The sequence below is a fragment of the Polyodon spathula genome, chromosome 36 (genome assembly GCF_017654505.1).
Source record: "Polyodon spathula isolate WHYD16114869_AA chromosome 36, ASM1765450v1, whole genome shotgun sequence".
NCBI classification, from domain to species: Eukaryota; Metazoa; Chordata; class Actinopteri; order Acipenseriformes; family Polyodontidae; genus Polyodon; species Polyodon spathula.
This window is the reverse complement of record NC_054569.1, coordinates 1,917,107-1,929,071: the sequence shown is the minus strand read 5'-3', so window position 1 is coordinate 1,929,071 and position 11,965 is coordinate 1,917,107. Positions and strand designations below refer to the sequence as shown.

The following is an 11,965-nucleotide window of genomic DNA, read 5'->3' as shown; positions in this document are numbered from 1 at the left end:
GGTGCTGTATACTGTGCAGCTTGACAAGGATGGTGCCAAGGTTTTCTAATATTATAGCTTTCTATCTTGTCCCTGTTTATCAACACAGTAATCAAACTGTCTACAATTGATGCATTTCTTCATTCTGCCATGTGGCATCCCTTTCTACATTGAGAAACCTCAGTAGCTTTGGGCAGGAGAGGCCTACTTTATATTGCTAGTGGTAGCATCGGTTAGCACTCCTTCTGCAATCTAATTTTGAGAACACAAACTATCATGACATAAAGCTTCAGAAAACTCAATCACTGTCAAAACTCAACCACTTTAAGACATATGGCTGCTAAACCTTCGCTCCATTGCACTGCATTATGTGATTAATACACATATGAAGGGATTGAATAACAGAAAGAAATAATAATAAAAAAACATACTCATAACTTACTCATGAATGAATGAGAATAGAACACACTGGCCGACATTCATATCTGGAAAGGATTGTTGTATAACACCCAGCTTTGAGGGACTATAGAAAATGCAAAGCTGCACGTTGTACAGTACATTCAACATTGATGTCGTGGTATTACAACCATGCTCATTTTGTAAAAGGAAGGATAATTTCCTGGAGCCTGGAGCAAAGAACACTAACCCAATCCCCAGATCCCAAGACCTAATCATTTATTCAGTCATCGGAGTATCGTGTGCTCTTATCTACATTGTTCTTTAATATTAATGAAGACATTGTGTAGAAATAGATGATCAACTAGTTCTTGAGTGGCTTCATCAAGTGTCCTTTGCCATGGTGTTCAAACCTCTGTAAAGAGCTGTAACAACACACTACCGACTGGCCAATAAAAACGGTTATGCTCTATAATACGTATTTCAAATGCAATTGCTTATGAACTAACATATTGCATTTCATATTGAATCTCTATCAGATTCACTTGAAATTAACATCAGTTCATGAAGCAGTCCACCCTTTGGGGATGCATTGGCTTGTGCATAATGAATCACAAGGATGGGGTTCAGTAGCTACAGTAGTACATGACTGAAGACTTCCTCATTTAAAATACATTTCATAGTAAACCAAGGGGCATATTTTCAAAGTGCTTACTTTGTAGTGTTATGATGTCTTTCAACGGTTATAAAAGTTAACCCTACAGTAAAAGCATATCAAAGTGTAATGAAGCACGGTGAAAGCATGGTAAAGCATAGGAAATCATCATGAAGGCCATAGAAGAAGAGTACAGAATATAAACATACAAGGGTAAGCTATGGTGAATGCATAGTATAACCAAGGGAAAAGCTGCAAAAATACCATGCAAAATTACCATGATACGCTTTTATAAAGGAAATACTCTCAAATAAAGATATATTATTATTATTATTATTATTATTATTATTATTATTATTATTATTATTATTATTATTATTATTATTATTATTATTATTATTATTATTATTCTTATTCGTATTATTATATGTAACGATACATTGTTGCTCTTTAAATTAAAGCAGCTGTGTGCTCTTGTTTAGATTACAGATTTATGAATTTTTAATGAGAAACAACAGAGGATTATCCTATTGTTTCAGGATAGCCTGACTTTGGAGGCTTTTCATTGGTTTCAATGGACAATAAACTTAGCTGCAGCAAGTTCATGAAAATGCATGCTTATACATGCAACATTTATTGACCAGAAAGCTACTGAATTGCTGTCGTGTTGTAGTATATACCTTGTATGGTTCCAACTCCCTGGTCTCTTTAATCAAAAAGGTTGCTTTAGATAAATGCAGAGTTAAAACTAAAGTGTTATTAACTGCTGTAGTGTAGTCAATAGTTACACATCCAGGAACCAAAGGAGAAGAACAGTCAGTATTAGTAATACAACCCCCGTGTACAATGTGTGAAAGGCACATTTTTAATATCATCAATAGCATTTATTGTAACTGATTGATGCAGTTTGATCGTCAAATTATAAATTAAGGGTTATGCTTTTACATTTATTATTCATTAAACAAGATGTTTCAGCTTTTTCTTTATTTCTGTCTTTTTTTAAATATTCGTACAATAACCATTAAACTATTCATCAGAAGGACAGCATTCAATTCAGAAACTCATCAGGTAACACAATAGCTTTGAAAACTTCTAATGACATTCCATTTGGACAGGAAAGTCAATGCTGAAAAGGGGTAATTAGTGTAACCATGAGTGATAGTTGCCTTTGAATAATGCTGCAAAAAACATGAGCAGCAAATATTAATTGGTTTATTTTGGTTCCTTCTGTTAATTTATGTTTATTGACTGTATCTTGTTAGTTATTTCTGCTCCTTGATACAAATGTGGAAATCATAACTAGTCTGAGAATCTTAAATCTGAATACAAAGATGATTTTTGCATGGGGATTATATATTGAAAGGTACCAGATGATTACATTATATGTTGCAAGCTGTTTAACTCCTTAGCATGTTCTGTACAATTGTACACTGTGTTTAAATTCACAATAACTAAAACTGTGAATTAACTGCATGCATAATCTGATTTTTTTTTTTTTTTTTTTTTAAATATGCTAGATTGCACATTGCTAGCAAAACCCAAATTTTCCCAAGATTATCAGTATGAATTTCAATATGTAAGCTTTGTAGTACTTAAGTCATACTTAAGTAAAACAACCTTTTACAAACCTTTTAATGTCTTAGAATTAGTCAGTTTGTTGTCTTTTCTAAGTGTTGTTTTCTCATTTGATATTACATAATTAAGTACAGCTAAGGCCACAAGCTTTTCATCACCCTATAGAATTAACATAAAGTTGAATGAAACTTGCTGAATAATGTGAAGTTAGCATGTTGAAATACATACTGCTTTATAGTTTTCCATATTCAGCACGAGAATCCGTCCGTGGGTGCTCGATGGCTACCTGTGCGAGGCTGGCTGGAAAAACATGGACAGTTACATGCATCCCATTTCCAGTCAGCTTAAGACATGTCTGGGGACGATTTTGTCTTCTACAGTACTTTTTAAATACAGGGAGAAGGTTGCTCAAGTGTGTTATTTCATTACTAAAACACTCCTTTAATTCCAGTTTTAAATAGCGGTCTGGGTGGTTAAGTGAATGAGAACTCCACTGTGGTCTGGAGCAGCTCAATATTCCATTACTCTCCTAGCTTCAGATTCCTTATTGGAGATCATGTTCCTTCTATTGGACCAGACATAACATATTAAAGCTAGCAAGAACCAGAGGCATTAATGTAGGTTTAAGAAAGTTTACAAGCTTTGCGAGTTCTTGTTGTGTTGAATGTTGACTCTACTACCCTCTAAACTGTTTAGATGGTGTTTCTACCAATACTTTTTTATTTTTTTTAATTACTTGCGTCAAATGTATTTTTGTTTTGGTGCAAGATCAGTTCCAGTAGTTTTCTTGTGTGGATTTCCATGCATACTCAGAACTAGAGGGACCATCAATGTAAATAAAATTGTTTTTTATTTTTCCAGCCCACCGGTTTGTGAGTGAAGGTGAATATTTGGAGATCACTGAAATTTCCAAGGAGCAGTCTGGTGTATATGAATGCAGTGCCAGCAACGATGTCTCAACTCCAGATGTTAGAAAAGTACATGTTACTGTCAACTGTAAGTGTATTTCTGCACCTTGTGCCTTTTTATGTGATTTACAGCCATACTCTTATGTATATTTGATATAACCATGCCTTATAGATATAGATATTCATTTATTTGTGTTAATACACTATTGATTTTTTTGCATCATATTTCTAGAAACAGCCCACAAATCCAGTTTACCAATAAAATAAAGTTTCTGATATTATGTTTATTTTTGCAAGAAGTTTCTGTATATATATATATATATATATATATATATATATATATATATATATATATATATATATATATATATATATATATATATATTGTATTTAATTAAACTGATACCAAATTGCTGAGTCACAGTATGATAGCTAATATTCTGCTTTACAGAATGTAAGTTATGTTTATGAATGGACAAGTACACAGAAAAGACAGATGGCACGCAGATAGCTTATTTAAAGAGCGTAAGGGTTTAAAACATGACGTTAGACTCAAATGCGCCAATACAAACTATCGCAGCAAACAAAGGAAAGAGCTGCTCGCATGTTTTATATAAAAATGTGTTAGATCCTGTTGGGCTACTACTGTATAATAGATAAGCAGTTCTCCAATCTTCAGAGCCAATGGGATTACACTGTATAGGAGATGAGTACAAGGGAATCTGACCACAGGAGTTCATGACTATCCTCCAGCCTACTTACAGGCTCCAGTGCAATGTTGAAATTATATGTTTTGCTTAAAAAAACATAAAGACATTCGCGGGCACGGTGAGAATATTAATGTGCATTTGTATTTTGTTAATCTCTTGCAGATCCTCCTTTCATCTCCAATCCAAGGAACACAGGAGCACCCATTGGCCAAAAAGGGATCCTCCAGTGTGAAGCGTCAGCAGTGCCGTTTGCAGTGTTTGAGTGGTATAAAGAAGACCGAAGGCAAGCAGAGATCCATGTGAAACATGCCACTAGCAGCACTGAGATCAGTTTAGCACTGTATTCCAGTAAATGAAAACATTTCTTCAAACGGTCACATTTACAAAGCATCTGTGTGCCAGTGAATACGTTTACCGCTGCAGTGTTCTTATAAGAAAAGACATCCTATTCCATTCAAACGTAACCACCATGCATTCCTGTTACTCATAGCCTTCTGTTAGTCACAATCATCCCTCACTATTACACCCACGGAATGTGTTAAAACATCAGAAGACCACGGAAGACAATCAACACAAAAAAGTTGGCATCGTGCCATTACATTTTTTTTTATTAAAACAAACCAAAAAAAAAAAGCAGCACTGTATTTTGAACTCCTTGGGGAACAATGCAGTATATTTGATATCTTGAAGGTACACCTTGGAAGATTAAAAGTAATGGAACCCTATGCTTTGCTGAGATATAAGCTGGAGTCCCGCAGCCCGAGGCTCTTTCGAAATAGTGCTTTGCCTCTCACCGTGGCACACGGTTCAGGGGTTCTAGCAGGTGGATGCAATGTATTACAGGCCCTCGCTGGTCCAGGCTGCAGTAACACTTTGGCTGTGTTTACAAGGCACTGAATGAATATGGATGTATTATTTGCGTGCACCTCGTTGAGGTGCCACCTAAACAAGAAGCGAGACAGCGTGCCCCAGGTGCTCAGGAGAGATGAGAAAGTGTGTGTTAATACATATTTCATGTATGGAATGCCCATTCGTTATCAGTCTCCTGTATTAATAATCTCGTCACAAGAGGGCAAACCTTATTACAGTTGCGCCCATAATTGAGTAGATCGCCATTGCTTTGTAAAAGTGATTGACTTGACAGAGGGATCACCTGTTGAGTTTTCCAGATCGCCAAGCAGTGAGGCAATAACCTAAATGGACATATTTTGATAGACTACACCAAGGTAAAATAGCTTAAAAGAATGGTCTTTTTGCATTTCCACAGGCTCCTGAATGGATTGAATGGGGTTAGAATTGAAAACAAAGGAAAACAATCCATGCTCACATTTTTCAACGTGTCTGAGCAGGATTATGGCAACTACACCTGCGTGGCAATAAACAAACTGGGGAACTCAAATGCAAGCATAATACTGTATGGTGAGTAAAGTGTTTTTCATTTTAGGTTAAAAAAATACAATAAAATAAACTATGCATACTGTTGTGTTAATACATTAGCCTACAGGCGTATATAACAAACATGATCTATAATAAAGTATTTTATTTGAATGCACCACAAAACAAATGAATGCGTCAGTGTGGCTCTGGTGGTGTAATGCACAGGGGACTGTATTGTGATTCGTACTGGTAAATGCAAATTACTCAAAAAAAAAAACCTCATGTTTTCATACTCCAGAAGTGGGAATTCATACATTTTTCAAGTTGTAAGTGACTCGGTCGTTAGTTACATAATTAATTGGTGGCGCTGTCTGTAAAGAGGAGGACACTTTGAAGAAATGTAACTGCTGCAGACTACAGTTTGTATTCTACCCTCATGATAAATAATTACATTTACAGGATTGAAAAAAAAAAACATAAATATATCCAACTAGAACAATACCTCAAATTATGAACAATCTAATAAACAGCATGCGCTTGACTGCAGTTATCTACAATATATTAACTGTTAAACACACGACACATAGGTTATATCAGCCCTGTACTGCAGAACTATTTGCAGTTAGCTTATTACATTTATTTATTACTATAAATGTATGTTTAGCTTGTATACGAATTGGAAGATGTTGAATTCATTGCAATGCTAATGAATACAGCACTTCATTACATAACTTAGCATTTCACAGAATCGTCAGCATGTAAATAAATTATAAAGCAGAATTTCTTTGCAGAACCTGGGTTATCATGCAGTGTTTCTGCATTCAGTTCCACACTGGCCAAGTGTTTACCACATTGCAATGATCTGCTTGTACACACTGTGAGCTGGGCTAAAGTATTCAATGCCATAGTTAATTTGCGTTTATTGTAATGGAAAACAAATACTGTATGCCAGTACAATAGACTTTTGTACTTCCACTTCTTGTACTTTTTTTTTTTTTTTAAAGTAAGACAACATACAGCTGTGGCCACAAACACATAATAAATGCAAGTGGGAACACCACAGGAATAGCAGCTAATTCATTGGAATTGGTAGCAATCTGCAGACATTATTTTAAAGTGGAACCAACCACTCTTGCGTTGGTCTTAGTTGACAAGATTATTCTTCATAAAGTACCATACAAATAAAGAATACTCAAGCAGGCATTTGAAGCCCTTGTTTAAGCTACCACGAGAGCAAGGCTACGGTCTCTGTGACCTGCAGGAATCACCATCTAAGAATTGATTTAGTGGTGTTCAGTATCTTAGCAACAAGTAAAAAAAAAGCATTTCAGGAGTGCAGAAACACTCTATGCCTACCCCACTGCCGAAGTTCATTACAGGGACGCAAACCTACTCAACATATCAAAAAGTCCGACTCAGTCCCCAGGTATAACGCATTGCACAGCAGTCAGATTGTAATCATTTGCTGGCTTTGTGATCTAGATTGGGGGTAACTGTTAGTTCCCATAAGGGAAATGATCAACATTCATTAACATAAAAGTAATCTTTGTGGGCTGTATGACTGTTTCAGGGAGCTAAGATGATGTTTTATTTAAAAAAAAAAGGAGTATGAGACTGAAATTGGATATTCAGTGCAGCTTTATGCTGTCTGTCTTGCATATTCATTCTGAAGCTCGTAGGTTAATTTCTTTCTTTCTTTCTTTCTTTCTTTCTTCTTTCTTTCTTTCTTTCTTTCTTTCTTTCTTTCTTCACGCTACAGGTCCTGGAGCTGTGCATGACAGGAACAATGCTGCATTTGCAACACACAGCTCCTTCTGCCTGCTCTTGACTCTGGTTTTGCAGTACGTTCTCAAGTTTTGATGTAGTACCAGCGGTGGCATTCCAGCTCCTTCAACATTGCAGTGCTACAGACTTTTAGTTCAATCCAAACGGTGGAATACCAACATTACAGATGATTTGCATTTTAACATCAAACCCAGCAGTGAAATTGGGTAGGAGCTACTTAAATAAAATGCGTGGCTCTCCGACCTAATTTTCTACGTTAAAAAAAAAAGAAAAGAAAAGAATAATAATAATAATAATAATAATAATAATAATAATAATAATAATAATAATAATAATAATAATAATAAAAAATAAACAAGATGCATATATATTCTGATCTTTTTAATGTTAAATGGATCTGTTCATGATAGAGGTTTCATTCTCTTGATTGCTAACCTCTTACGTCCTCTTTTGTTTCATATGTGTCAAAAAAAAAGTAATGGTAGCATTGATCACGAAAAGGAGAGCACTGGCATAGGAATCAAAAACAGCTCTACACACAACATATGTGTATTTTTGTATAGCGAAATAAAATATATATATACATATATTACATATAATATATATATATATATATATATATATATATATATAATATATATATATATATATATATATATATATATCAAAACGTTAATTGTCGGTTCTGTGTAGAACTGTAACTTAATATTAATATTATAGTTTATTGTTATTAATTCCATCTAAATCTATTAAATGTAATCATGTGTTGAAGCAGAAATATATTTGTTAACTTGTATATGGTAACAATAGAGTTAAATATAACACATTACTTAATGCCATCATGCATTATTACCCCCCCCCCCCCCCCCCCCCCCCCCCCCCCAAGTTGAAAAGCTTTGTTTGGGTGGTGCGCTCGTTATTGTGGCATTTTTAAGCTGTTCTGCCCCCTAGGATTCTGGGAATTATAGCTGCTTGTTTTGCAGTATGGAAACTTTAAGGAATACGGATAAACCCCACTGCACTGTGGTTTCTAGACAACCAGTTCTGAGTGAGGACGACATAAAGGAAGAGTTATGGGTGTGCAAAATTAAAACGGATGGAATGACATTTTCAGTGAACTACACTGGACTGTGTTTGACCCTTTTCAGACTGTTGGGTTTGTTGTATTATAAAGTAATGTTGTAGGAAATTCAATTAGAATATGTTTTTGTGCATTAAAGGGAGCTTCTTGGTGTGCGGCATTGTGTTAGCACTGTACAGGCCGGGAGGTTTTTTCTTTTTTTTTTTTTAATACATTGCAAGGGCACCGTATTCTATGCTTGTGCTTGGGGTTTATTTCCAATATGAGCACAAAATGTACATGTAAAGCAGTCCAGAATAAAGAAGGTGCTTTGACAGGGGCTGTAATCCTGTTGCATGGTTATACATACTTTTTTTTAAAGAGGAATACAAGTTATTGTTAGTATTGCCCTCCCCACACACACACAATTTAAAAATACACTCTATTATATCTATATTATGGTGCTCCGCCCTCATAGTCTGGATAATATTATGTAGATGGATAATGGAAAAAAACATTTTGGAATGTAATATAAAGTCTAATGGTAGCTTAATGTGTGTTAATCTTTTGTATATACAGTAAATGGTAACTTAAAGGCAGAGTCTCCCCATGCTCCAGCGATATGCATGGCTGTGTCATTGCTGGACAGAGTCTGAGCATTCAAACTTCACGTATTGTTGGCTCTGATGCTAATGTATGAGGGAGTGCATAACAGGCACTTAAAAGCCCGGTCTCCCTTGTCATTCATTACTTGCACGGGAGGCTGCACCTTTTATAATGCTTCTGTCTATCAAATAAATCAAAATCATTCACTGTTATAGCCAATCACCCTGTCGAAGCCCTTACCAGAATAAAGCCAAATGCCGTTGTGTAGAGTTTGGATGCTTTCCAGAAAGAGCTGACAATAGCTTCATGCAGCTCCCTTCTACACAAAGGTTGAAATTAAAATTAGGATCGATGTCTTGGGATTCTCTCGTTGTCCTTAGTAAACACTTAGCAACTGTGACAAATTTAGCAAACCGCCTGTTTGATGAATCTTGGATGAATCTTTGAATTCTATTTCTAAGGATTCTAAACAGTACTACACAAATAAAATAAGGGTTGTCGAGTTTGTTTTGGTAAGGCCTGGGGTGAGAGTGTGAAAAAAAAAAAAAAAGAATCAACATAAGAAATGGTTTTGACTTGGGAAAGTGTGTGTGTGCGTGCGTGCATGCGTGCGCATGCATTCGTGCATGCGTGTGCGCGTGCGTGCGTGTGCGTGTGTGTGTGTTTTCAATAGCTACTAATACAATGTGCTGCGTGTATGGTGTCTTTCACAAAGGCCTGACATGATTTTTCATGAAAGTTAGCAGAGAAGCCCTTTTCCACCTTAACGGAATCAAATAACATTGTTTTGTTTTTTTTTTTTTTCGGCCCAAATGATAGGTCCCACTTGACCAAGTCCATCCCTTGAAGTAATAGTAGCATGCTACAGAAAACAATCTCTCTTACAGTTTGTAATTTCAGGCATTGTGGCTGCCGGCTAGTTGATTTGTACACTGGTCACCTCAAGGCACCAGTGTTAGTCAGAGGGGTGATGCGAAAGTGGACAGAGAGAAAGACCGAGATCATGTTAGGAAGAAGACTCTTTGGAATTAGACTTGCACTGTATGATGCAAACACATCACGCAAAAACTAATGTGAATGTAAAGGTACTGGGTAGTGTTCATATTTATACAATAATTATGTGCATTGTTGAAGCAAAACAAAATCCACTTGTAGTTGCACTATGCTGCTTCATTTAGTATAGAATGTGTCTCAAGGCAGTTCTATCTTTGGATGAAATTATATTTTATCATGACTAAGTTATGTGTGACATTGACAATGATGTGGAAACGCATGCTATCATTCTGTACAGTTCATATACCAAATTAAAAAAAAAAATGTATTTAATATATTACTGGCCAATTTACTCTCCACAACCCTATAGCATCTCCCCTTCAAGATGGCTGCCAAGCATGGCCATTTGAGAGTCACTTCTCTGTTATAACTAATGTATCTGGCAATATAAACCAACCTGTTGAATAAAAGCAAGCAGGAAGCAAATATACCTTAATTACATTTTTAATTTTCTTTATCGTGCTAGAAAAGGAGACACACGCTTGAATGCAGTTCCTATGTCAAACTGACAAAACAAACTGTAAAATACCATTCTCATCAGCCAATATTTAGAAGCTAAGTAACCAACAATGTTCGTAACAAAATCTATATTATATGCATATATAATATTATATATTATAATTGTATATATATATATATATATATATATATATATATATATATATATATATATATATATATATATATATATATATATATATATATATTTACTTTGTGGATGTTACTATCATGTTGTAATGAAGGCTTTATCACTTGCTTTAAAATGCTGAGCGATTTGAATTATGTTTTCTTTTTAGACAACTAAGTAATGTGGAAGTGGAGATATCAGAGTAACTGTTTTAAAGATACTTTTTTTATCAAGCAGTTTTATTATTGTTATTATTATTAGTACACTTGATTATGTTCCCATGCTGAGGATTATAAATTCTTTATAACATTTTTCTTGTTTTTGTCTAAATATATAACAACCAGAATATTCAGTAGAAGATAGAAACTCCCAGCATTGATGCCACCTCATGACATCATCAGACATGGCTACTTGTTCTTTCCTTGATTAGAACTAAAAACAAGCTTTTAAAAAAAATGATGTCACTTATTTCTGCAGGGAGAACTGCACAGCATTATTAGAATACAACTGACACCCATAACAACCTAATTCTCGGTCGAGGCATATCATGTGCCATCAATATGTAGTGGTTACTAACACCCACCCACAGAGCAGCTGTAACATGGCTAACCTTTCAGCACTGTTAGACACACTACAGTCCAATACCCTGAGCATTAATGGGTTCAACATTTAGTAATAAAACATGAGGGGAGGGAATTCTTCTGAACCAAATCTCTAGACCCACGGGACGTCTTCTTTTTGTTCTAGTAAGGCTGTGTAGCGCGTTTTTAAGGCAATGAAATAAATAAAAAAAAAAGTGTATGCTTCATGACTATTGTTAGCCAAGCAAATGAACATACTACCCTAATGTTGTGCATGTTGTGGCATAGTGTATTTTTTTCTATTTGAGAATGAGTAAGAGATGGTTGTAACTGTGCAGTGTAATAAAGTTTAATGACATTTTTACATGCCAATGCCTTCTTTATTATGTTGATGGCTTTACTGTACTGTAGTTTTGTTTTAATACCTTTTAGCTGTGGGTGTTTTCTCTGACTGCACAGACATTGACATGCATTTTAACTATGCGCTTGTGTGTAACAAACCATGCTTTTAAACCACCTATTTGCACATTATCTCGGATAAGGTGTTACATGTGTTGCTCTTCCAAAAGCAGTTCATCGTCAGCCATGACTGCTGATTAGGTCTCTGGTATTGCTGCTTTGTATTGGTGGTGAATCCTCTTGACAGGTAGAA

The 11,965-nt window shown here is 35.4% G+C and overlaps 1 protein-coding gene across 1 annotated transcript; it reads left to right on the top strand.

Moving 5' to 3' along the window:
- Window positions 1-2,956: 2,956 nt before the first annotated feature.
- On the top strand, window positions 2,957-7,693 carry LOC121303954 (opioid-binding protein/cell adhesion molecule homolog). The gene is made up of 5 exons (XM_041234856.1): window positions 2,957-2,984; window positions 3,467-3,601; window positions 4,386-4,506; window positions 5,491-5,642; window positions 7,360-7,693. The coding sequence occupies exons 1-5, from the start codon at window positions 2,957-2,959 to the stop codon at window positions 7,458-7,460; spliced, it is 537 nt and encodes a 178-aa protein (XP_041090790.1). The 3' UTR covers window positions 7,461-7,693.
- The last annotated feature ends 4,272 nt before the right edge of the window (window positions 7,694-11,965 follow it).